This window comes from Mycena indigotica, assembly GCF_014461135.1.
Source record: "Mycena indigotica strain 171206Taipei chromosome Unknown Mind.scaff0009, whole genome shotgun sequence".
In the NCBI taxonomy this organism is placed as follows: Eukaryota; Fungi; Basidiomycota; class Agaricomycetes; order Agaricales; family Mycenaceae; genus Mycena; species Mycena indigotica.
This window is the reverse complement of record NW_023503008.1, coordinates 1,314,461-1,335,803: the sequence shown is the minus strand read 5'-3', so window position 1 is coordinate 1,335,803 and position 21,343 is coordinate 1,314,461. Positions and strand designations below refer to the sequence as shown.

Sequence of the window (21,343 nt, the reverse complement as noted above, 5' to 3'; positions counted from 1 at the left end):
GTGCATGAATACTTACAGTAGCGTTTGGACGTTCCTCACACTTTGACATTTTCAAAGGTCGTGTCCGACCGATCACGACCAAACTGATTATGCATCACGTGATCACGTCATTAAGGAAACCTTTCAAAATTCAAAGGCCAGACACACCTGATTTAGCAAAATATATCTCGCCCTTGTGGTCATTGGCTTTGTGCAGCACAAATTTGATTGGGCCCACTTGTCAACCTGATCCAAAACTCTTGAACTGATATAACGATAAACGTTTGCTGAGATTAGGTGAAAATAAGTAAGTCAAGTTACTTCAACAGCGGCATCATCCGCCCAAGCACCCGGGTTCTTCTCATCCTGGACCGGCGAAACAACCTTTTCGATCCCCGCCTTCTCGTTGTATTCGCCGTCGCCATCGTCACCGTCAAGAGCCTCCTCGACAACCATGCCCTCTTCGCGCAGAATGAGCCAAGTCCGTTCTTTCACCTTTTGGTATTGAGCGTGAAAATAATTCAGAGCGGGGGGGCAGCATACCTCGAGGTTCTGGCCGGCGCTGAGCGCACGGACAATGCGACCTTCTTGACGCGCGTGGACAGTCCGTCGCAGAGAGCGAGTCAGGAACGATGAGACAGCTGTGAGGGGCCATTTGGGCGGTACCAGCGGCATCACCTGCACAAACACTTAGCGCAGAAAAAAAGGGAGGCGATATTTACATCGAGGACGTCCAAGTTCTTGGCCTGCGAGTTCAGCAGATGTGCCGCTCGCTCGCTCGCCGATCTTGATAAATCGATTGAATAAAATTGGTGTTTTCTTCAAGAAAAAAAGGCATACTCGTCATCCATGTAAACCTGAAGGAGTGTCTTCAACAGCTCCTTGCGCTTGTCTTCTACAATTATTTTTTGGCGGCTCTTGCTGGTGAGTGCGGCCGTCCATATCCGTAGCGTCGGGTCGTTGGCGAGCGACTGCGCCACTTTCACGGGTATTACCTCGCCATTCAGGGTGCAGTATGTCTCGGCAGATGCACTGTCATGTAAGTCGTTGACGAGTGAAGCTAGGGCATCGTGATGGTTCCCGAGCTTCCCACAAGAGTCAGTTTGCTTGCTATTGAGTGGAAATGGAATGCTTACCTTGCCATTCACAATAGCGAGCTCTAACGCTAAAATCCGCTTCGCATGAGGCAGCAGCCGCTCGCGCACGAGCTCGGCATCATACAGCGCTGAACTCTGGAAGAACAGGAGACATTTTAAACGGGTGAACTTGGATGGCGAGTCGGGTGTTGTCGACATAAAGACGGAGAGGAACGAGGCGGCGTTTCGCTTTTCCGCGTATCGCGTGGCTGACAATTAAATTGGTATATATCGGGGGAAAGAGTAAAGGAACAAACCTTTGACTTCCCATAACCTGGCGACATTTTTGTCCTCCAACGAAGCAAGCAGCTGATCGGTGCAGACTGCTGCAAGTTGGGTGTGGAGATCACGGGACTAGATTAAATATAAGCTGTTGTGGACAAACAATAATATGAATCCATACAATACTTCGCTTTTGCAAGACAAGGTACTCAAGGAATTGAGCACTGGCCGCAGGGCTCGCTTCCCGTATTTGCTCGAGTAGCAAAAGGTCGTCTTCAGGGCGTTGCGGGCGCTTGCCGGACTCGCGCGAGATGAGCAGCTAGCCTGAGATTAGCGAGTAAAAGGAATATAGCAGGACAGCACACCTTAATGCCGCGCTCGGGGTCTCTCCGGGTAAGCCAAAGCGCCCATGTCTGGATAAGGGCTCTGTTCTTGGAGTTGGAGAGAAGGTTGAAGATATTTTCGGTGGGATTTTGGACGTCTTCGTCTGACCATTCGCCCTCAGCTAACCTGATACCGCGTAAGGACGATGACACAGGCGTAATTGTGAGCATACTTGGACCAGACCTGCAATAGGCGCTCTTCATCCCCCAACTGCTGATACAGCATGCACAGAGCATTGTACTGGCCATTGGCTTTGAACACAGATTCCACCTCAGAAAGCACGATGGAATGTGGCTCTTGGATGAGAGTGTAGAGTTCCTTGGTTTTCTCTGACTGGGCGTATATCTTTGCTAGCACCGTGTCAACCACCTAAATGCGTTTCAGTCACAGAATTTGACCAAGACGATTCTGATACCGCCTGGGCAGGATCGTTCCCGAGTTTCCCTTCCACTGCTCTCCGCTTTCTGCACCGTTTTAAGAACACCTCCAACATGTCTACCGCAGCCATGCCCAGAATCCTGCGTAGCTCGGCGGTCGGCGGGGCGGTCTGGGTGTTTGGCTTGAGATACGGCGAATAATTCCGGACTAGGTTGGCCGCAACTGATTAGTTTCCGAATAGAAGAAAGTGTATGAGGGGGGACTGCGACGGGCCACGACGAGATGGAGAGGCCCACTCACTTATATCGTCGACCGATGCCTCCGCTGGCATCCGCTCAGAAACGCCAGCGTAAATGTCGAGCGAGTCGTTCGCAGTAAACAGCGTCCCGCGGAGCTCAGGGTAGTAGCTGACCAACACCCGCGGGTCCAGCTCCCCGTTGAACAAGTTCTTCCCTGCATCCTCAAACATTGTCTCCGTAAAGCACTGGAACCCGATCCGCTGGTACACGTAGCGCAGTTCGTCGGCCTGTTGAGGCATGCATAAGTGTGTCCAATGAGGGATGGAGAAAGTCACCTCATCCTCGTCTACAACTACATTTGCCTGGAGCTTCTTCCGTTGCTGGTCAGCAAGGTCGACCGCCTCCTCGATTCTGTGGCCCTCCAGAAGAGACTCTGCCTGTGAAATCAGAGTGGATGGGACGAGCGACTGAACATTGCTGCCGAGAAGCAGGATTCCGGACTTTGGGAACGTGGACGACCGAAACGCCATTTCGCGTGACTGATTGTGACAGACGCGAATTGACGAAGACGCGACACAACGACGCGCCATGGCCGACGTTGAACAGATCTGGGACCTCGACGCGGAGACGGTCAGCAGGCCGCCGCTGTTTTTGCCTGCTCCTGAGGACGAGAAAGATGATGAGGAGATGCCTGACGCGGCGAAGGTGGAGGCGACATTCAGCAACATCGATGCTATACCAGACAAGGCTCCCGCAAAGGGACCCCAGGCTGCCAACGACCTCGGTGACGACCAACCCAAAGCAAACGATGGCAAGGACAAAGACAAGGAGGGCAAAAAGCCCAAGAAGAAGATTGCGCGACTTGACGAGGGTCGGCTGCTCGGCGACAATGGTTTTCCCCAGCTTATACGCGATACCAAAGACTTCAGAATCCGGGGGAAAGGTCACGAGGTGCGCGCTGCAGGCATCTGCTTGCCTGGTCGAGAGCTGATCCACGCAGGAATCAGACCTCAATCGCCTGCTCCAGGTGTACCAGTTCTGGACGCACAAGTTATACCCCAAGACGCCGTTTAAAGAGACAACGGAACGCGTCGAGAAGCTATGCCACTCCAAGCGCATGCGCGTAGGTACAACAGATCCACCAAGTTATTAGTTGTTAATGTGTTTTCGGAAGAATATGCTCGGCGTTTGGCGCGACGAGGCACATGGCAAGCCGCCCCCCGACCCAGACGCAGACTTGGATGAAGACAACGAAGATAATCGTCCATCCGAGTCAGGCCCGCCGTCGTCAGCAGCGCCAACTTCTGGTGTAGAAGACAATCTGGATGTTGAGGAAGGGCTATCTTCACCACCCACAAACAACAACAAAGACGACGACATCGACTGGGAAGCCATGGATCAACTCGCGCCAGGCCAGCCGGCACCGCCACCACCAACAGAGATCGGCGTTGATACAGGCCTCCCACCACCATCATCCATACCAGCAGCAAACAAAGTCGCCGACGACGAAGATAGCCTCTGGGAAGGCATGGAGAACCTTGCAGGCCTCGATATTGATTATCCAGCGCCAGCAGTACCCGCATCACGACCAGATGGCGACGAAGAGGAATGGGCACTCTTTGACGAAATGTCCTAGTAAACGATACCAAAACTTCACTTGACCCTACTCTACGTGCATAGTAATAATAATTTCACTGCGCTGTCTTACGCTGCTTCAACCATTCTTTCTTTTGACTGGATGCAGCGGACTTGTTGCCAAATATGAAAGCAGAGGTATGCTTGTCCGCTCCAGTTTTCTTGGATACGGATGCCGAATCTCCAAATATGGCCTACACGCTGTGAATGTTCGATTCTACCACACGATAGCGAAAGCATACCGCCCAGGCTCCCCAGACACCAATTATGGCAGCAAATATGGGTACGAGCGTCGCTAAAGATCCAATCGAGCTGGTATTGTATGCGACGAAGGCCGACACACAGCTGGCAGTGGTGACGGGAATGAGCAGAGGATGTCTTGGTGCCAGATTACGAGGGACTAATAGATCGGCAGGAGAAGCTGAGGGCACCTGGAGAAGTTTTTCAGTCATACGCACTCAAGTTGTTGCGACAAACGTTGAGAACTAAGCCAACAGCGAGAGCAAAAAGCCAGATGCTGCCGTGTAGACACAAGAAGGATTCAAGTGATGTCAGTTCGTTGCGCTGGTCGGCGGACGATAGAAGTAGCAGGATACGCGGGGTAAAAAAGAGACAAATAGATACGATGGTGAGCAAGGTCGCAGCACCCCAAGCCCAATACCAGCCAACAGCATCCAAGGTTGTAACAATAGTAGGCGCCGTTGCTGTCGGTTCTGAGACTTCTTCAGTCCGACGACTTTGTGAAAAGTCATCTAGCTCAATCTCCATCTTGTGTATGTCAACGTTCAGTGTGTATGTGTGGATTGAACAAGCTTCACTGCGCTGCGGACGCGTCGAGGTAATGGTTCGGACGAAGAATGACGTATTGTGAATCACGGAAATCATGTGACTAACGCGTCTTGGGGCATTGGTCATCGAGATGACACATGCGTCTTAACTTATCGACCTTTCATGTCCCTCACCGCGATAACCTTGCCAGGTAGCCCTTCGTTTTGCTTCCTCCAGTGCCAGTGCTCATCAACTCAGAATGCTGGGGTCACCGAGGGGTACTTTGCTATGGCGTGTTATTCCATCTAACCGAGATAGGCGTCTGCTCGCTTTCCTGAGAATACAATGGCCTCATTTGAGGCTGCAATAAGGTCTAATTAGTCCGGACGAGCTTTCACCTCCTTATAATCCAGCAGGGATGGTGTGGATGGCATCGAGAGCGACGTTCACGTTTCACAAGATAATGTTATTGTTATGTTTCACGACCCAAGTGAGTTGTCTCATGTAGTGGCCGTAATTCTTAGCCTAACATCAACAAAATAGCGTTGAGTAGAACAACGGATTATACTGGAGAGATCAAGAATCGCAACTGGTATGGTCAGGATGGTATGGAACACGCCCGAACCAAGAAAGAGCCCAAACAAGCGATCCCGACTTTCCCCGAAACCCTCGCTCTGCTCATGAAGGTAGGCTTCATAACATAACATCGCTCCCTTTGTTGTTCAATCGAATGCAGCCTGAGAACATGCATATCATGCTCGATATAGATGTCAAGCCAACGAACGACCCTGAAAAGCTCTTCTCGCTTATGCACGCGTCTATCTCTGCCTTTCCTGAATGGCAAACCACAGTGAGATGAACTTGAACTATATGAGGAGTTGTGTCTGACTCACAATACAGCTTGCACCTCGAATTCTACTGGGATTATGGCATCCCAAGTTCCTGCGTCCTGCGAAGGCCATCTTGCCCTATTGCAAGAGAAGCAGCATCAGCTTTAGTCTTCGCCTTGCCAGGACACATCTATGGGACGAGGTGGATTGTGTGTCCATATGGTTCAACACTCTGATGACTGCCAATGGTCTGAGGTAACTCTATCAGGTTGGCGTATTAGCGTCTATTGACAATGGTAGATTTTACCACGAAGCGAAGCAATCCGGCAAGAAAGTCATGGTATTCACAGTGAATGAGCCTGCGCACATGATCGAGGTAGAGTTTAGTGAATAACTCTTTGCAGAACTCATTTGCGTCCAGATGGTCCGTCTGAAAGTCGATGCAATTATCACAGACTATCCAAATCGGTACCTAGACTTGCGGTCGGGTCTTGAAAGTATGTCGCTGCTGAATAACTTGAATTAGAAACTTGAACTTTTGCCAGAAAACTATGAGTCAATGCTTCTCAGATTCAATAGTCCGTGGACTCTGTGGACCACTTGGCATTTTTACTGGCCTATCATCGCCTTTGTTCAATGGTTAAGTGAAGTATGTGTTCCCAAGTTCGATTTGTGTAGTATAACACTGACAACCCCCATCAGCGACTAGTACAACGTATGGGAGGCCCTCTAGATACTATAGAATCTGTTGTAGCGTAGTCTTGGAAGTTGCACACCCAACCTTTGCTCCGAGTCGTGGCAGAACACCGAAGTCACGGTTGTGACGAGCAATCTAAGAGCATGCTCAAGCTCTCGCGTCGTGGCGCGCATGTCTTCATGGTACTCCCGCTGGCTCCCCGGACTTCCTTCTATTCCCCTCCCCTCCTCGATCCAACGTAAAGTCTTGTCGTTCATTCTTCGCAAGTCACTTGGTCACTTGCTGCAACCTGGTCAACTTGACGTCGACCAAATCGACTCGCAGATTGGCAGCGGTTATGTGCAGGTCAATGAGTTGCAACTGAATCATGATGTGAGTCTCCCAGTCTTCGAGGAATTGTCTTCATCTTTGTGCAGGCTATCAACGCATCGTTAGCAGGTCTTCCGGTCGAGTTGACGGCCGGCACCATTTCCAGCGTTACGACACGCATACCTTGGCCCAATCCACTTACCTCCACCATTGGACTGTCCATTGACGGCCTTGACTTGACCTTCCATGTCGCGCAGCCTAAAGATGCATCATCATTCAGCCAGAATCTTGCCGAATCTGTGGTTTCCGTTGCAGACTCATTCATCCACGGCGAGCTTACGCCAAGAGAAGAGGCAACTCTGCGCGAGTCATTTCACCCAGACCTTGCGGGAGACGTGCCAGGTGGTTTGGACCCCTTTCTTTCCACTCCAGAGCAAGAGGAGTTCCACAGCGATGACGACCCTGCTGGTGTTTCCCTTTTTGCGTCTCTCATCGAGCGTTTACTTGCCAGATTCGAGTTTGATGCATCAAACACTACCATTTCCATTGTGCACGCGGAGCGCGTCTGTTTTACCGCTCATATTCCGAAAATCGAATATGCGACCGTGGAGAACACTGACGCGACATCAACTCGAACGATAACCATATCAGGGTTTTCGCTTACGGCTCACGATCTTCATCCATTCATGGAAGAACCTGAAGCCATCGACAGTCGCTCTGTCAACACGACTTCCAGGTCGCGGTCACGTTCTCCTTCTCCTGCTTCGTCTTCTTCATCTCTGGACGAACAAGCTCAATTTGCAATGTCACAATCTCTCGCTTTTCTGCCGCCGCGCCCTGTTTCTCCTGCAAGCTCCGTTGCCAGTAGCATGTATCAGAGCGCCATATCTGAAAATCCGAATGAACAGGCTGCTTCCGTTCCTGATACCGCATCATCCAGTCCTTCCGGTAAATCTCCCAGAGCTCGATCCCTTGAGCCCGAAGTTATTCTTGCCTTCTCTGGCGAGCCTCTCAAGATCAGTCTTGCCATCCCAGATCGAGCGGGGAACATGTCATCGAACCCTCCCGTGGTCAGAGAGGTCGTAAAGCTAACAGTGGAGATGGGTTCAATTGGTTGTGCCCTGAGCGCGTGGCACATACAAGAAGCTATTGCTTTGTCCACTGCTTTGGTAAAGTCATTACCCTCCAATAATCATCGACCATCTAGTTCAGCCGATACTGGATCGGGCCCCGTTATGGCGATAACCCTATCGCTACGAAGTATTGTGCTTTTACTTCTTCCAGCGCCGATAGAGGGTGCCATGCCGCAACCTTTATCAGAATTCTTCAGTCGACCACTCCTACCTCCCAAGTTGCCCCAATCATATGTACGAGTCCATCTAGATGTCATCCGTGCTTCAGTCTCTCCTCTGCCTTGGACCATGATGTTTTCAATGGGCGAAATCTCTGCATTCGTTTTACAAGGACCAGACTCTGCCTCTGCCTCTCCCCTCTTAATTACTGATCACGGCCTCAACACTCACTATTCGACTTCGCATATTCACCCGGACTTGACGCCTCAGGCTGAAGAGCCTCACATTCCCCACTTCACTGTCGTGGATTGGACAGATCCAAAACAGCAAAGGGCAGGGATCAAAGTATCGCAGTGGAGAAATAAAGTGCAGGCCCCTCGCAGTAAAGGTCTCCCTGATCATCACGCTGTCTCTGGGCCCTCGGTTGCATTGGACCTCATCATGAGGAAGTCGAATTCGGCCCAGACGCCCTTGGATATCGAGGCTAATCTCCAACCTTTACATGTATTTCTGGATCTCGATCTTGTTGGCGGTCTGCGTGACTTTGTCGAGGTGGTTGCCAACCAAATTCCAATATCCACTCCGTCGGATTCCCCATCCCATAGTGAAGAGGACACCCCGCCCACCACGCCTCATCCGAACTATGGCAACTCTGTGCTGGAAGATTTGAATGCTGATTCCAAGGTATGTTCTTGTTCGAAATTTTCCTGTCTCATCTGACCACTAACAGGTAGAAACTTCAAACAGAATCAACATTAAACTCCAGATGCTGCGGATCCAATTGCGCTGCCCTCCCCCTCCCGACAAAGACGTTCGCTCGGGAGCTCTGGTTGTTGATTTTCACGATGTTCATGCTACGGCAGATTCCGGATCAAAGAAACCAGTCGTCCGATTTGTTCCGACAGAGCCAGAAAGCTCCACCTTAGCGTCAATCCGCACCAACAGGATTGTAGTGGCGTCCTCGTTAGCTGGCGACACCAAGGCTATTGCTATCTTATCCATAGGACCGCTTTCCTCTAACGATGCCGAGTCGCCCTTGCTGCCTTGCCTTTCATTATCTCAGCCCGTCAATGCCAAGGGACCAATTATCTCATTGAACGTTCCATCCATCTACGCCCACATATCTAAACCGCAGCTTGATAGCCTACAGTATCTTGTTGATGACTGCTCCCAGCTTGCTGAGCGATTGTCGGGTAAGAATGTAGAGGATTCCGACACGGTGAAAAGTATGGACACGAGTATTATTGGGAGCCGATTCTTCGTAAAATCAAGGACGGGAAGTGGGAGCGCAGTCAGTGCCGACAATCGTTCGGATGGTCTGCTTGTTAAAGTTGGAATCAGTGAAGGTTTGTGTCCAGATCATGGAAGAGATGCTGAAGTAAATCATAACAGCGCTGGTGAGAATTATTTTGGCCGATAAAGCCTCAGCAACCCTTCGCCCGTTTAATATCAAAGCTTCCGACGTAGAAGTTCTTGTTCAATCTAAGCCTGGAGGCAAGGTTAACAAACACTTTCCATCCACTTGACAATATGATGATGAAAACTTCAACAGGACGAAAGTCTCATTACACTCACTGCAAGGGAGTTGGATATAAATCAGTCTGCTGTCGCTGGTTCAACCGAAACATTGTTGTCTTTGACAACGCCACGTGGACTAGTAGGCTGTTTGCAGCACAATGGTATCACATTCTTACCCGCTCGTGCTTTCCGTAGACATCCTCACCACGCCCTTTACTCAAGTTTACGTTCTCATCTCTAATATTACCCGGAACGACCGCCAAAGAATCGAAGATTCGGGCAACGCTGTGGGGGTTCACTTTCAATCTATCACCAAATATTCAGTGGATTTCTGACTTGGGTCATTTGGTCAAACCACCTCCCGGTGTACGCTTCGTCCAACAGGCGCATCATGTCACTCAACTTGCTATCAGGCATTTGAATCCGTGGTACCAACGGAAAAGACACACATCTCTCTCAAGGTTCTCGATGGATCCATTCGGTTGATTGCTACAAGCCACCCCGGGGCGCTCGTTCTCCATATCGGTGCACTGGGTTTCTCCACCAGCTTAGTGGGTGGTTCTACTGATCTCTCATTGCAACTATCCTTGTCCAACCTTGCTGCACTTATGGTTGATGATCTCGCCGACACTGTGGCAATCAGTGCCCATAAGTATACCGGCCTACAACTCTGGAATGTACATCAACGCTCATTATCCAAGTTGTTATCATCATTCACGGGTTTCTAGAAATCCGGTTATGCGCTCTTGAGCGAGATCTCCCATTTGGACGTCAAGCTGAACACCAGGTCTCCGTCAAACCCGCCGCAAACAAGGGTGAGTAGTAAGTTCGAAGACCTCAATTATGCACTCAGATTTTAAAGGTGCTTGTTGAACGTGTTGGGCTTGCACTTCACCTTTGTGCGGATTCCTTGTCCTCGGTCTCCGCTTTTGCCAAGGATTTGGCCGATGCCTTCAAACCCCCATCCGATCCTGAAGCGTATGTAGTTCGTTTCGTGTCCTAAATGCACTCATGATGGAAAGAAACTCCAGCGCTCCGCAAACGAAGGCTCCTCCCGCCGTTGTTTCCCCCCCACCCTCAACCGAGATTCTCTTAGGTCTGTTTTGGTGGTTTCCCTTTGATATCTGCCAACATTTGTTCAGCATCAGTCGATGACATAGCTTTCAATCGAGTCCCGGAAGTTGGACCACCCCCAGATATGATTAATGACGATCTCCCCACTAACATGGACTATCTGGACGACTCGTTCGGTGCCGCCGCAGGATTACGTGAGCTGGTGGAAGAAGACATGGAAGATTTCGACGTTGACGATGCATCATTTGATACCAAGGATGCCCCCGGCGTAGTTTCCAAAGTAGGTGGTGAAACGATTAAAATGCTTCGTCCAGAAGGACTCCGTATCATCGAACATCATTTCGACACCCTTCCACCTGAAACGACGGACATAGCATCGCAGTCAGCCAATGGTTTTTTTTTCTCACTGACAGAAATTCTCAACTGCTTGTAGGTTGGGAGTTATTGTTACCCAAGTGCGCGTACACAATGCTGATATCAACCTCCTTCTCTATGACGGATACGACTGGGTGCGAACTCGCCGGACGATCGAAGACGAAGTTAGACAAATGAGACGGCGACTGGCAAAGATCCGCCAACTCGTTGCAGGTGGTCAGACGCAAGACCCGAGCTTTGAAGAAACTGGGGCCTTACTCTTCAACTCGGTGTACATTGGCCTTAATCAAGACGCTGACGAATTTGAGCCTGCAGCATTGATTGCGGCGATCGACGAAGAACTGAAGGATGACCTCGAGACCGCAAGTCAAAGTTCATGGCAATCCCTTCGGCCGTCTTCTGGCAATCAGCCTCGTGCTCGGTCTACCAAGGTCCATGGCAAACGTTTAACGCGGGCAAAGGCACCAAGCGTCGAGTTTCAAATCATGGGTCTTGATGCCGAAGTGGACCAATATCGACCCGAGGAAAATATCGTGTCGAGAACATTTGTGACAGTGAAGGATCTGGAAATCCTCGACCGTATGAGTACTTCGACGTGGAATAAGTTCTTGTCGGAAATGCGCTCTGATTCGCGGGGAAATGTGCGAGAGACGGACTCGAATATGGTGCGGGTGGAGTTGCGCAGCGTCAAGCCAGTTCCTGGGCATGATTCAGAAGAGGCAAGATTGAAGGTGAGTAATCAAGGTTTTGTGACCTTAGTTTTTGCTAATACCTCGTTGCAGGCTAAGATTCTTCCCCTTCGACTTTATGTCGACCAGGATGCCCTTGATTTCTTGAAAAAGTTCTTCAGCTTCAAAGATCCTCAAGCATCCCCGCCCCAAGAAGGGGACTCTAGTGGAGACATCTATTTTCGTGAGTGGGAAGTATGATGGAGTAGCTCGATGCTGATTCGCCCAAAGAACTCGCAGAAATTTTCCCTGTAGACCTGAAGCTCGATTACAAGCCTCGCAGAGTCGACTACCGAGCGCTGAGGGAAGGACGAACAATAGAACTGATGAACTTCTTCCACTTTGATGGTGCTGAAATGACACTGAGGCACATCACATTGTCGGGTGTAAGTGGTCTAATGCATTCAACATATGGTGACTGAAGTAACTTAGATTACTGGATGGCCACGTCTTTTTGACTTGCTGAACGATATCTGGACTCCAGATGTCAAGGCCACCCAGCTTGTTGATGTTATCTCTGGCGTCGCGCCAATCCGTTCGGTGGTGAATGTTGGCTCTGGCGTTGCGGACCTCGTTCTCTTACCCATCGCACAATACAAGAAGGATGGACGAATTGTTCGCGGAGTTCAGAAAGGCGCAACAGCATTTCTCAAGTCAACCGCCGTTGAAGCAATCAAACTGGGTGCACGGCTTGCAACTGGGACTCAAGTTATTCTGGAGCAAGCAGAAGACGTGCTTGGCGGTCAATTCAAGGACCCAGTGACAACGGAAGCTGTTCAACCCATTTCCGCCGACTACGTCGTTGAAAGCCAGAGCGACGAAGAAGAGGACGAAGACATGCATGATGACCTCTTTAGCAAGTATGCTGAACAGCCAGCTGACTTGAGGGAAGGAGTCCAGTCGGCCTACAAGAGTCTACAGCGCAACCTTCATTCTGCCGCCCAAACCATCCTTGCGGTGCCAATGGAGGTTTATGAGCGCTCTGGGACGGAAGGTCCAGTCCGGGCAGTTGTTCGAGCAGTACCAATTGCGGTCCTCAAATCAGGCATTGGCGTCACGGAAGCTGTTAGCAAAACAATGCTTGGGCTTCACAACACGTTGCAGCCAGACATAAGGCAGGAGAACGAGGCCAAGTACAAACAGAAACATAGATCGTAGTATAGTACAAACGCGAAGGTAGAAGGCACACTCAATCCATATCCATACCCATTGATCGGCCTTCGCCTTGCACAAGTGCACTGCGAGATTTTGCTTTGATCTTTTCCTTGATTTTTGGTGAGGCTGTTGTTGGTGACAATAGGCCCTTGACAGCAGCAGACTTGGCTGCTTCCAAGGTCTTTTTGCGATGGGCACGATGCTTGTCCCGACTGGTGGCCATTCTGTGCAATATTGTAAGTTTGCTATTCGACCGTTCCAAGCTTTCTTTGCAACGCGCCTCGTCTTCCAGAAAGCGAGTTCTCTCCGCTTCCTGATTTCGCCTACTCGCTTCATAGCCTTCACTGTAGCTTGCACCAACTCGCGGTCGTAGCGGACCGGAATATTTCGTCGTTTTTCAAAGTCCAGTGTTGAGTCCTAATGGCCCGAGGTTCAGTTTAAAATACTCGGTGGTGCAGATTGCGGCGTACGATAGTCATTTCTTTTCCAGCAGCCTTGCGGAAGGCTTTTGTCCATCGCACCTTTCGTGGGTTACGCTTCATCCTGAGGACAACCAAGTTGAGAACCGATAGCATGAGGTAAGAGAAGCAGGGGGATTTACTTGAAGTTCTTGTGGCATCTGTGAGGCATTGTTAGAGATCCTTTGAGCTGGTGGTGCAAAAATAATGAACAGACTTGGAGGTGCAAAATCTGAAAACTTTTGCATCGTTTCGGACGAATGCGGTGCCGTGGCCGGGGTATATGCTGGTGCTGCAGAAGTAGCAGCGGTCTATGCGAACCATCGTTGGCAATCACTGACAATGGGCCTGAAGAAAGGAAAGAGGAAGAAGGAGAAAATATCTGATCGGATCACGGAAACTGGAATTTTTTGACTTGTGTTCACTCATTCTTCAATCGCGCTCTGAGTAACTTTTCGTCGGATAAGGCGCCGACGTCGTTCATTCTACCAGATGACTATACTTCATGATGACCATTACGAGCTACGGCAAGACATTCCTCTTGCAAACTGTCCAACCATACCAGCTCGATGCCAGCATTCTTCAATCGTTCGGCACCTTCACACTGGACGAAGTCATCTGGTTCCCCTGTGCCAATGAAACAACGCCGAATTTTTGCGGCGATAAGGGCATCTGCACAAGGAGCCAACCCGGAAGTACGAACTGAGCATGGTTCCATTGTTGTATAGACATCGAGACGAGAGGCTATATCGGACACAGACGGAGGGTTGGGACCCTTGAACAGGGCGGCCAGTTCGGCTGCTGTGAGTTGGGTATATTTGTGGAGTGCGTTAGCTTCAGCATGAGTATTGCCTGGTAGCTCTCTCGAGTAACCTGTCGATATGATTGTTGGATCAGAGTCGTTATTTGGCCATGGCACCGCAATAACGCAGCCGACACTGAAAGCTGTTGGGACTGGCTCGCATTTTCGCGCTTCGGCCAAAGCAGCCTGCATCATGAGCGTCATTTTGAGAGCGTGATATTGTGGCTGTGTCATACTTGTTGACCTTAACTGCGATGGCCTCAGTCGAGGAAGATGACCCAATGGCCCCAGCGTCGGACGAGGGCGAAGGGGACGTGATTATGCCAGGAGCAGCTGAAGACAGTTCAGAAGAAGAAGAAGACGATGAAGAGGAAGCGCGACGAGTCAGAGAGGGTTTCATTGTTGATGAAGATGATGATGAAGATGATGATGAGGAACGTAGAGAACGGAGAAGGAGGCGAAAAAGAGTCAAACGACGTGCGTGGTATTCCAATAAATTATTGACTCATAACAAACCACCCTTTGCAGAAGAGACAGACGACGACCTTGAAGAAGATGACCTAGCCTTACTAGAGGAGAACACTGGCGCATCTTTCAAAAAGAAAAAGAACAGGCTGACTCGTTTGCGCCGTCGTGATGGCTCCGAATCACCACCAAGTCATCGGAGAGCGAACCTAGTCGTTTCTTCGGATGACGACCTCGACCAGGATGAGCCTAGGCAAACAATACAGGACCTCCAAAACATTTGGGACAATCACGATGACGATGGGCAAGATACCGACGATTTCATCGACGATTCAGACGACCCAGACGCAATGAATGACCAGGAACGCGACGAGCGCAGAAAAAAGCAGCAACAAGCCCGTCGCAAGATGGCCCGTGCTCGTCCAGAACTCACAGGCATAGATGCAAGGTTTGTTTATTCCACCCCCTACAGGTTCCTGTACATTTTCTCATGGGCCATAGCTCATGGCAAGAGATATACGATGTCTTCGGCGATGGGCATGACTACGACTACGCTATGGAGGATGACGACGGTAACGAAGGCGAATACGGCAAAGCTGAAGCCAAGTTTACGGACGTGCGCAACTTTTGCATTTTCCCAAAAAAAAAATTATCCATTAACTCTCGTTCAGGTCTTCGAACCCTCGGCAATACAGAATCTCTTCCTAACAGAAGACGATGATCTTATTCGCGTGAAGGATGCTCCTGAGCGCATGCAACTCGCGTCTTCTACGCTTTCCAAAACTCCAGTCATAACACCGACACTCCATCTCTCCTCCGACGAACTTGATGATGCTGCTATCTGGGTGACTCCGCGCATCTCCAAGAAGAAAGCCATGGACTATTTTACCCCCAGCGGCGAACTCAACCCTTTCAGCCCGCAACTCGTTGAAGCTGTGACGTATACTTTGCGACAACTGTTCATCGAGTTTGTTGAAGTACCCTTCATTTGGCATCACAGGCGCGACCACCTCCTCCTATTTAGTTCTGGTTCTTCTCCCAGGGAGCTCTTGGACTTGAAGGAGCTCTGGCGCATCTATGCGCTTGGCCAAAAGTATTGTTCTCTGCGTGACCGTCGTCGAGCAGTGGCGGAGGCTTACGCCCGGCTCAAGGTGACAGATACCTACTATGAACAAGATATCGTGCCTCGCATGGAAAGCGCCGAAGTGGTGGCGGATACATCAGAGTGGCTTCTGATGAAGTACAAGGACAAACGAGACGACGAGATGCAATTCCGCTTCCACGACGACAACGAAGAAGAACAGGCAGATGTCCCGAAACACAAGATGCCCAGTCGCATTTCCGCTTATGAAGTTGCCAAGAAGAGCGTCATCTCAAAACTTACTCGTGATGTGTGCTTTTCCTGCCCAATTCTTCTCGTATAGGGTTGCTCATCGCACGACAGGGTTTTGGAATTGCGGCTCCCGAAATCGTTCAAAATTTCCTCTCTTCTTCCAACGTCAACTTCCTTGTCGAACAGGAACTCAATCCTCTGGTCTATGCAGAGCAGTTTGTCAACCCTGACCCTATGCAAGCAGAGACCCCCGATGAACTTCTTCGTAAGGCACGGATGATTCTTGCCACCGAGCTCGGAAAAGACCCCTTGTTGAGGGCCCAAATGCGCGATACATTCCGAAGCGAGGGCCGTGTCACTATCCACCCAACGGACACAGGCATTCTGAAAATTAGTGAAGATGACCCATCATTTGTCAGTTTCTTGCCCTGACTGTCTCTCTCGAACTGACCGTTTCTAGAGCTTCAAATATCTCGAACATAAACCGATACACATGATGTACTCGGATGCCCAATTCCTGCATATGCTCAAAGCCGAAGAGAAGAATCTAGTCACGATATCTATTTCCTTAGCGGACGAAGACAAAGGGAAATTCGAACGAAGGTTGATGACCGCATTCGAATCAGACAGCTTCAGTGAATCGGCACGAGCATGGAACGAACAGGGGAGTTTGGTCGTTCGAGAAGTTCTGGAGCAGCATTTAATACCCATGGGTGCTAAATGGATCAGAGAACATTTGCGCGATGAGGTTGAAGATGCTCTTGCCCAGCGGTGTGCTGATGAACTACGAAAGGCTCGTCTTGTACCTCTTCCTCGACGCATATACTGACTAACTTTCAACCATAGCGAGTGGATGTCACCCCAGTAACTGTTACCGGCATGAAGGAAGATCGACCCTCGGTTTTGGCCATCTCTTGGGGCAAAGGCGACCCGCATAGGAACGTCATTACCGTTGTCTATCTCGATCCACGTGGCCGCATGCGAGAACAGACCCAACTGGACAATCTCACTGTCGGCAAGTTCCGTGACGAATTCATCGACCTTCTCCGCAGGCGCCAACCAGATGTTATTGGCATCAGCGGGTTCAATATGACGACCGTTAAATTGATGATGAAGGTCAAGGAAATCATCCATGAGCTCTCGACCGAGGCCTCGTCTGATGCAAAACGATTCGAAAACGCCATGATCATCTATGTTCGCGACGAAGTGGCACGCTTATATCAGCATAGCCAACGCGCGCAGGACGAGTTCAGTGGGTATACTACGGATACCAAGTACTGCATTGGTCTTGGTCGATACGTCCAAAGCCCGCTAAACGAGTATGCTGCTCTCGGATCAGACATCAGCACTTTGTTGTTGTTGTCTGATCCGGTAGAGACCAGTTTCAAGGCTATCGATCAACACCTGGTTAGCCGTGGAACCTTTTTTTTTGTGTGCTGTCCGCTAATGGTTTGCTCTAGGTACCACAAGAGAAATTGTTGATCTGGTGTGAACGGGTGCTCATCGATGTCGTCAACAAAGTTGGGGTGGACATCAATCGTGCAGTGGGTGACGCGTACTACCAAACGCTGTTACCATATGTCTGTGGTCTTGGTCCTCGCAAGGCCCAACAACTTGTGAAAATGATTGAGCGCTTGGTAAACAATCTCTTAGTTGTGTGGATATTGTCTAATTCTTTTACAAGGGCGAGAACATCATCAATCGGGAACAATTCATCAAGTCAGGACTCTTGACCAAGTCGTTGTTTATTAACGCTGCCGGATTCATTCGAATTACGCAGCAGGAAGACCCCAAAACCCAAGGAAAATTCCGCGCGGAGGATGAGCACACTCCTGACCCGCTAGACAACACACGAATCCACCCAGAGGACTACGAACTTGCGCGCAAGATGGCTATGGATGCTGTTGGCTACGATGAAGACGACATCCAAGACAAGCACCCGTCCTGGGTTGTCGGCTTGATCATGGACGATTCAGACAATGAACGGAAGCTTTCGGAGCTCGATTTGGACGAGTTCGCTGAAAAGCTCAAGGAAGCTAATCACGACCTCAAACGCTTTACTCTGGATCTCATCAAAAACGAGTTTATGCGACCGTTCGCAGAGAAACGATCACCCTTCCCTTACCTCTCAGGACCCGAGGTTCTCACCATGTTGAGCGGAGAGACAACGAAAAGCTTACGCCCTCATCTCATTGTCTCTGCTGTGGTTCTGCAGGCAAACTCTCGCGGCCTGCGCGCCCGATTAGACTCCGGACTCGAGGGGCCGGTTGAAATTGACTCGCTCAATGCACCGAAGACCCTTCCTCAGAAAGGACAAACCATCACCACCGTTATTCGGAGTGTCACATCGGAGCTCCAGACCGACGAATTCTTCGTCCACCTTGCCCTTGTTAATTCCGATGGGCAAACGGACGATAAATACGAACGGAGCACTCTGCCTGACTTGTTTTGGGATGGCGTGAGGTACCAACGCGACAAGGACCTGTTGGCGAGGAAAAAACGAGCCGAGGTCGACCGGACTCGCAAGATCATCAAGCACCCCAACTTCCACAATTTCAACAGTTCTCAAGCAGAGACGTTCTTGGAGAAGCAACAGCGCGGCGATGTGGTTATTCGTCCTTCGTCCAAGGGAGCTGATCACCTTGCGGTTACATGGAAGGTGGAGGACCAACTCTATCAACATATCGGTATGGGTCGTTTGTTCAGCTTGATCCTGATTATTGATTGTTTACTTCCAAGACGTGACCGAAGTCAATGATCCGCGTGCCTATGGTCCTCAATACATCATCGACTCTGCTCATACTTACTCGGATTTGGATGAACTGATAGTCAACCACGTGCAAGCGATGGCTCGCAAAGTCGAGGAACTTATGGCGCATGACCGCTACAAGGCCGGTTCCGAAGATGACCTTCGTGAGTGAATTGCTGGAGATGAGATTTCGGCACTAAATGTGTTCTATAGACATCTTCCTCAAGAACTCGCTCGCTGCCAATCCCGGCAAGAGTATGTATGGCTTTACACTGAACCGCAAGAGGCCCGGGCATTTCAGCCTCTGCTTCCTCGCCAACAAGAATTCACATGTTCAAAATTGGGTTTGTTTGAAGTCTTCGGTTGCGTTCTCATGCTCATGATCCTTGTAGCCCGTTCGAGTAACCCCTGAATCATACATGCTCTTCGATGCAGCGGCTGTCGGTGTCCCCGAGCTGTGCGACGCGTTCAAAGTCCGGTATGGCTTATTCCACCACGTGATTCGATCAATCAGGCTGACGCTATCTTATCTAGACATCTCCATGAATCGCAAAGCCAGCAGACCACAGCAGGCAGCAAGACTCCGTTTGGGGCCGGAGGGAGGACACCGGCACGGCCTGGAAACGCAACACCGGGGCATTTGTCTGTTCGCCAAGCTGCAACCCCCAACCCGTACACTGGGGCCCAAACACCTTCACGTTACGGCGCACCGCCACCAGCGGGGATCCCGCAGACTGCCTATGGTTATCCGCCAAATCAGCCACAGCCACCCTACGGGTACCAGACTCCTGGGCATCGACCAGGGTTCCCCCCGCCGGGCCAACCGCCATTACCAGCGGGCATGAACCCTCAGCGGGCGGCGATGATTCAGCAAGGATGGCAATGATTGGGATTTGTTTACATTTGTATCATAGAAAAGGCATCGTTTATAATTACATGTATCTTACACTGCAGTCAGTCCTTGCCTAGTTAGCAAGCTGGATATGTGAGTCGTCTATTGTAGTGTAGACATGTCCTTCGTCGATCATCCGCTCCACCACGTCGCTGGAACACTAGTCAATGACCAGCCTAAGAGTAGAACAGACAAGACTGACCTCAAGTCTGCTGCGTTGCACTGGATAGCCCTGGCGATGTCGCCGACATTGACACCTTCTGCTTCCGCTGGGTGAGTTGTCAAATAGTGCGCAACCTGATCTGCCAGCGAAGAGAACAGCTTTTGGCTAGCAGCTGGACGGGACTGGACCGTATATGCCTGTGCCCCAGTACCACTACTTTGATCAGACGAGATTGGGATGGGGGACGATGGCTGAAGTGCGTTCAAAAAAAAGACCACGGAGAAAATATTAAACGTACCAGGCCTTTTTGAAGCGCGACATGCACATAAATTGTCTCCATGATATGATAGTAAATTTCGTTCATATCTGTTACGAGCCGCATATTGCTGACGTGAACGTATTTTTTGCCACTGTGGGAGCGAAGATTTCCCGTAATACGGAAGTGGTGAGACTCGCTGAGCTGCGCCTAAGTTCTGTTTTCGGAGTAGAAAGGTGCTAGGACACACTTTATGCTTGCTCCGCGAAACGGTAATTCTTGTTGATCAGGAGGAGTGTCGATCCAGAGCTTGCCACTCATCGTTGCGGTGCCGTCGTCCAAGAGGAAGCCACGATGGGTACTTTGGACGCGATGCTCGCGAACTTCGGCAACAAGTGTGATCTATACACACATGTCAGGATTTAGAAACAGCACTTCAGACGAGAACATTACTTGGCCAATGGTTTTATCATCCAACTTCCACTCCGCGTCCGAATGCATCTGAGTTGCCTTACGCAGTTGGGCTATGGTGACTGGTCGGATTGTCTGTGCAGGTTTCTACGCGACACGACGCGTCAATAAAGGAACAAAAAAAACTTGAGCGTCAACATACTTGACCTGGACTGCCTTGGCTTCCGCTAGGCGCAAAGCCTCCACCGCTGTTAGGACTGTCTGGTTGAGGTCAGCAAGAGCGTACGCATAACGGCGCGTACATTGGGACATGGGAGACGAGATCAAGTGGGATGATTGACCGTCACATGTGACAACCGCGTTTTTCCAATGACTCGTCAACTTACGCGTCAATTGGAGGGCGTACAGACTGAGGTCGTTATTCAGAGATTTGTTGATCGAGTTTTAGTGCTCGTAACCCAACTTGGGAAGGTCGGCAATCTGGTGCGATCCATCCTTCGTTGCAGCAACAAATTGAAGGCGGTCAGATACAAGCTACGATACCAGAAACTACTCCCTTGGCTCCACCGGCAACCGCCGATGAACTCCCAGAGCCATCACCAGCCATACAACTTACCCCTCTGCTTGGGCAAGGGCCTTCTCAACATATGCAAACTCTTCATTCCCTCTATGCCGCCCAGATTGCGACGATCATTTGGACGGCCAGCTCGAACCCACTTGATGTCACTCGAAAGAGCGTTGTTGTTGGAATAGCCCTCCAAAGGACCTCCTCAGACGACGAAAATCTAACAGCCCACGAGAGGAATGTATTTGGCGGTGTTATGAAGATGATTCTCGAGCTCGTGTGAGAAGACTCGTCGCGTTAACTCCGATCCAATATCGACGTCAGGGAGTTGGCCTTTACATATTTCGTCTGGCTAGTCACTAGAGGAACGACTATTGTACCGCAGTTGTATTTCTTTGGTTCCACTTCCATTGAATCAATTGAAGGAGCCGCCTCTCTGGTGGGATACCCGTACGTGGGTGGTTTTCGTGGAGGTAGTAGGCACCGATGCCAGTGCTACAATATACTCGTTATGCGCGTCGCATTGGAAA

General features: G+C 50.3%; 9 protein-coding genes across 9 annotated transcripts; 4 read left to right on the top strand and 5 right to left on the bottom strand.

The window, feature by feature from the left end:
• Nucleotides 1-291: 291 nt before the first annotated feature.
• MIND_01025700 (uncharacterized protein) lies at nt 292-2,868 on the bottom strand (the record flags this gene model as incomplete). The annotated part of the gene is made up of 11 exons (XM_037366847.1): nt 292-474; nt 523-657; nt 702-765; nt 820-1,064; nt 1,116-1,324; nt 1,373-1,469; nt 1,519-1,656; nt 1,703-1,847; nt 1,894-2,090; nt 2,137-2,321; nt 2,400-2,868. The coding sequence occupies 11 exons, from the start codon at nt 2,866-2,868 to the stop codon at nt 292-294; spliced, it is 2,067 nt and encodes a 688-aa protein (XP_037216241.1).
• Nucleotides 2,869-2,899: 31 nt separating this feature from the next.
• On the top strand, nt 2,900-3,974 carry MIND_01025600 (Chromosome segregation in meiosis protein; the record flags this gene model as incomplete). The annotated part of the gene is made up of 3 exons (XM_037366846.1): nt 2,900-3,289; nt 3,339-3,461; nt 3,513-3,974. The coding sequence occupies exons 1-3, from the start codon at nt 2,927-2,929 to the stop codon at nt 3,972-3,974; spliced, it is 948 nt and encodes a 315-aa protein (XP_037216240.1). The 5' UTR covers nt 2,900-2,926.
• A 55-nt stretch (nt 3,975-4,029) lies between these two features.
• Nucleotides 4,030-4,824, bottom strand: MIND_01025500 (uncharacterized protein; the record flags this gene model as incomplete). Its single annotated transcript, XM_037366845.1, has 3 exons — nt 4,451-4,824; nt 4,216-4,404; nt 4,030-4,167 (listed from the first exon to the last, which is right to left on the bottom strand). The coding sequence occupies exons 1-3, from the start codon at nt 4,739-4,741 to the stop codon at nt 4,030-4,032; spliced, it is 618 nt and encodes a 205-aa protein (XP_037216239.1). The 5' UTR covers nt 4,742-4,824.
• MIND_01025400 (GP-PDE domain-containing protein) lies at nt 4,599-12,722 on the top strand (the record flags this gene model as incomplete). Its single annotated transcript, XM_037366844.1, has 26 exons — nt 4,599-4,652; nt 4,702-4,746; nt 4,957-5,019; nt 5,060-5,112; nt 5,158-5,231; nt 5,285-5,427; nt 5,478-5,591; nt 5,642-5,826; nt 5,872-5,947; nt 5,993-6,068; nt 6,117-6,220; nt 6,374-6,640; nt 6,685-8,553; nt 8,600-9,215; nt 9,262-9,368; nt 9,422-9,526; nt 9,583-9,753; nt 9,801-10,064; nt 10,116-10,202; nt 10,250-10,365; nt 10,410-10,483; nt 10,530-10,842; nt 10,895-11,567; nt 11,619-11,748; nt 11,796-11,950; nt 11,997-12,722. The coding sequence occupies 26 exons, from the start codon at nt 4,599-4,601 to the stop codon at nt 12,720-12,722; spliced, it is 6,660 nt and encodes a 2,219-aa protein (XP_037216238.1).
• Nucleotides 12,606-13,501, bottom strand: MIND_01025300 (Ribosome biogenesis protein rlp24; the record flags this gene model as incomplete). The annotated part of the gene is made up of 3 exons (XM_037366843.1): nt 13,395-13,501; nt 13,190-13,338; nt 12,606-13,136 (listed from the first exon to the last, which is right to left on the bottom strand). Exons 1-3 carry the CDS (start codon nt 13,423-13,425, stop codon nt 12,606-12,608), a joined length of 711 nt encoding a protein of 236 aa, XP_037216237.1. The 5' UTR covers nt 13,426-13,501.
• Nucleotides 13,502-13,673: 172 nt separating this feature from the next.
• Nucleotides 13,674-14,213, bottom strand: MIND_01025200 (Diaminohydroxyphosphoribosylamino-pyrimidine deaminase; the record flags this gene model as incomplete). Its single annotated transcript, XM_037366842.1, has 1 exon — nt 13,674-14,213. One exon carries the CDS (start codon nt 14,211-14,213, stop codon nt 13,674-13,676), a length of 540 nt encoding a protein of 179 aa, XP_037216236.1.
• Nucleotides 14,214-14,233: 20 nt separating this feature from the next.
• Nucleotides 14,234-19,412, top strand: MIND_01025100 (Transcription elongation factor Spt6; the record flags this gene model as incomplete). Its single annotated transcript, XM_037366841.1, has 13 exons — nt 14,234-14,456; nt 14,508-14,892; nt 14,946-15,060; nt 15,116-15,835; nt 15,889-16,191; nt 16,238-16,579; nt 16,624-17,184; nt 17,238-17,414; nt 17,462-18,464; nt 18,517-18,690; nt 18,740-18,870; nt 18,919-19,004; nt 19,061-19,412. 13 exons carry the CDS (start codon nt 14,234-14,236, stop codon nt 19,410-19,412), a joined length of 4,572 nt encoding a protein of 1,523 aa, XP_037216235.1.
• A 79-nt stretch (nt 19,413-19,491) lies between these two features.
• On the bottom strand, nt 19,492-20,560 carry MIND_01025000 (RPA-C domain-containing protein; the record flags this gene model as incomplete). The annotated part of the gene is made up of 7 exons (XM_037366840.1): nt 19,492-19,570; nt 19,621-19,832; nt 19,880-20,036; nt 20,088-20,239; nt 20,291-20,395; nt 20,451-20,509; nt 20,551-20,560. The coding sequence occupies 7 exons, from the start codon at nt 20,558-20,560 to the stop codon at nt 19,492-19,494; spliced, it is 774 nt and encodes a 257-aa protein (XP_037216234.1).
• A 42-nt stretch (nt 20,561-20,602) lies between these two features.
• Nucleotides 20,603-21,096, top strand: MIND_01024900 (uncharacterized protein; the record flags this gene model as incomplete). Its single annotated transcript, XM_037366839.1, has 2 exons — nt 20,603-20,731; nt 20,776-21,096. The coding sequence occupies exons 1-2, from the start codon at nt 20,618-20,620 to the stop codon at nt 21,094-21,096; spliced, it is 435 nt and encodes a 144-aa protein (XP_037216233.1). The 5' UTR covers nt 20,603-20,617.
• Between the last annotated feature and the right edge of the window lie 247 nt (nt 21,097-21,343).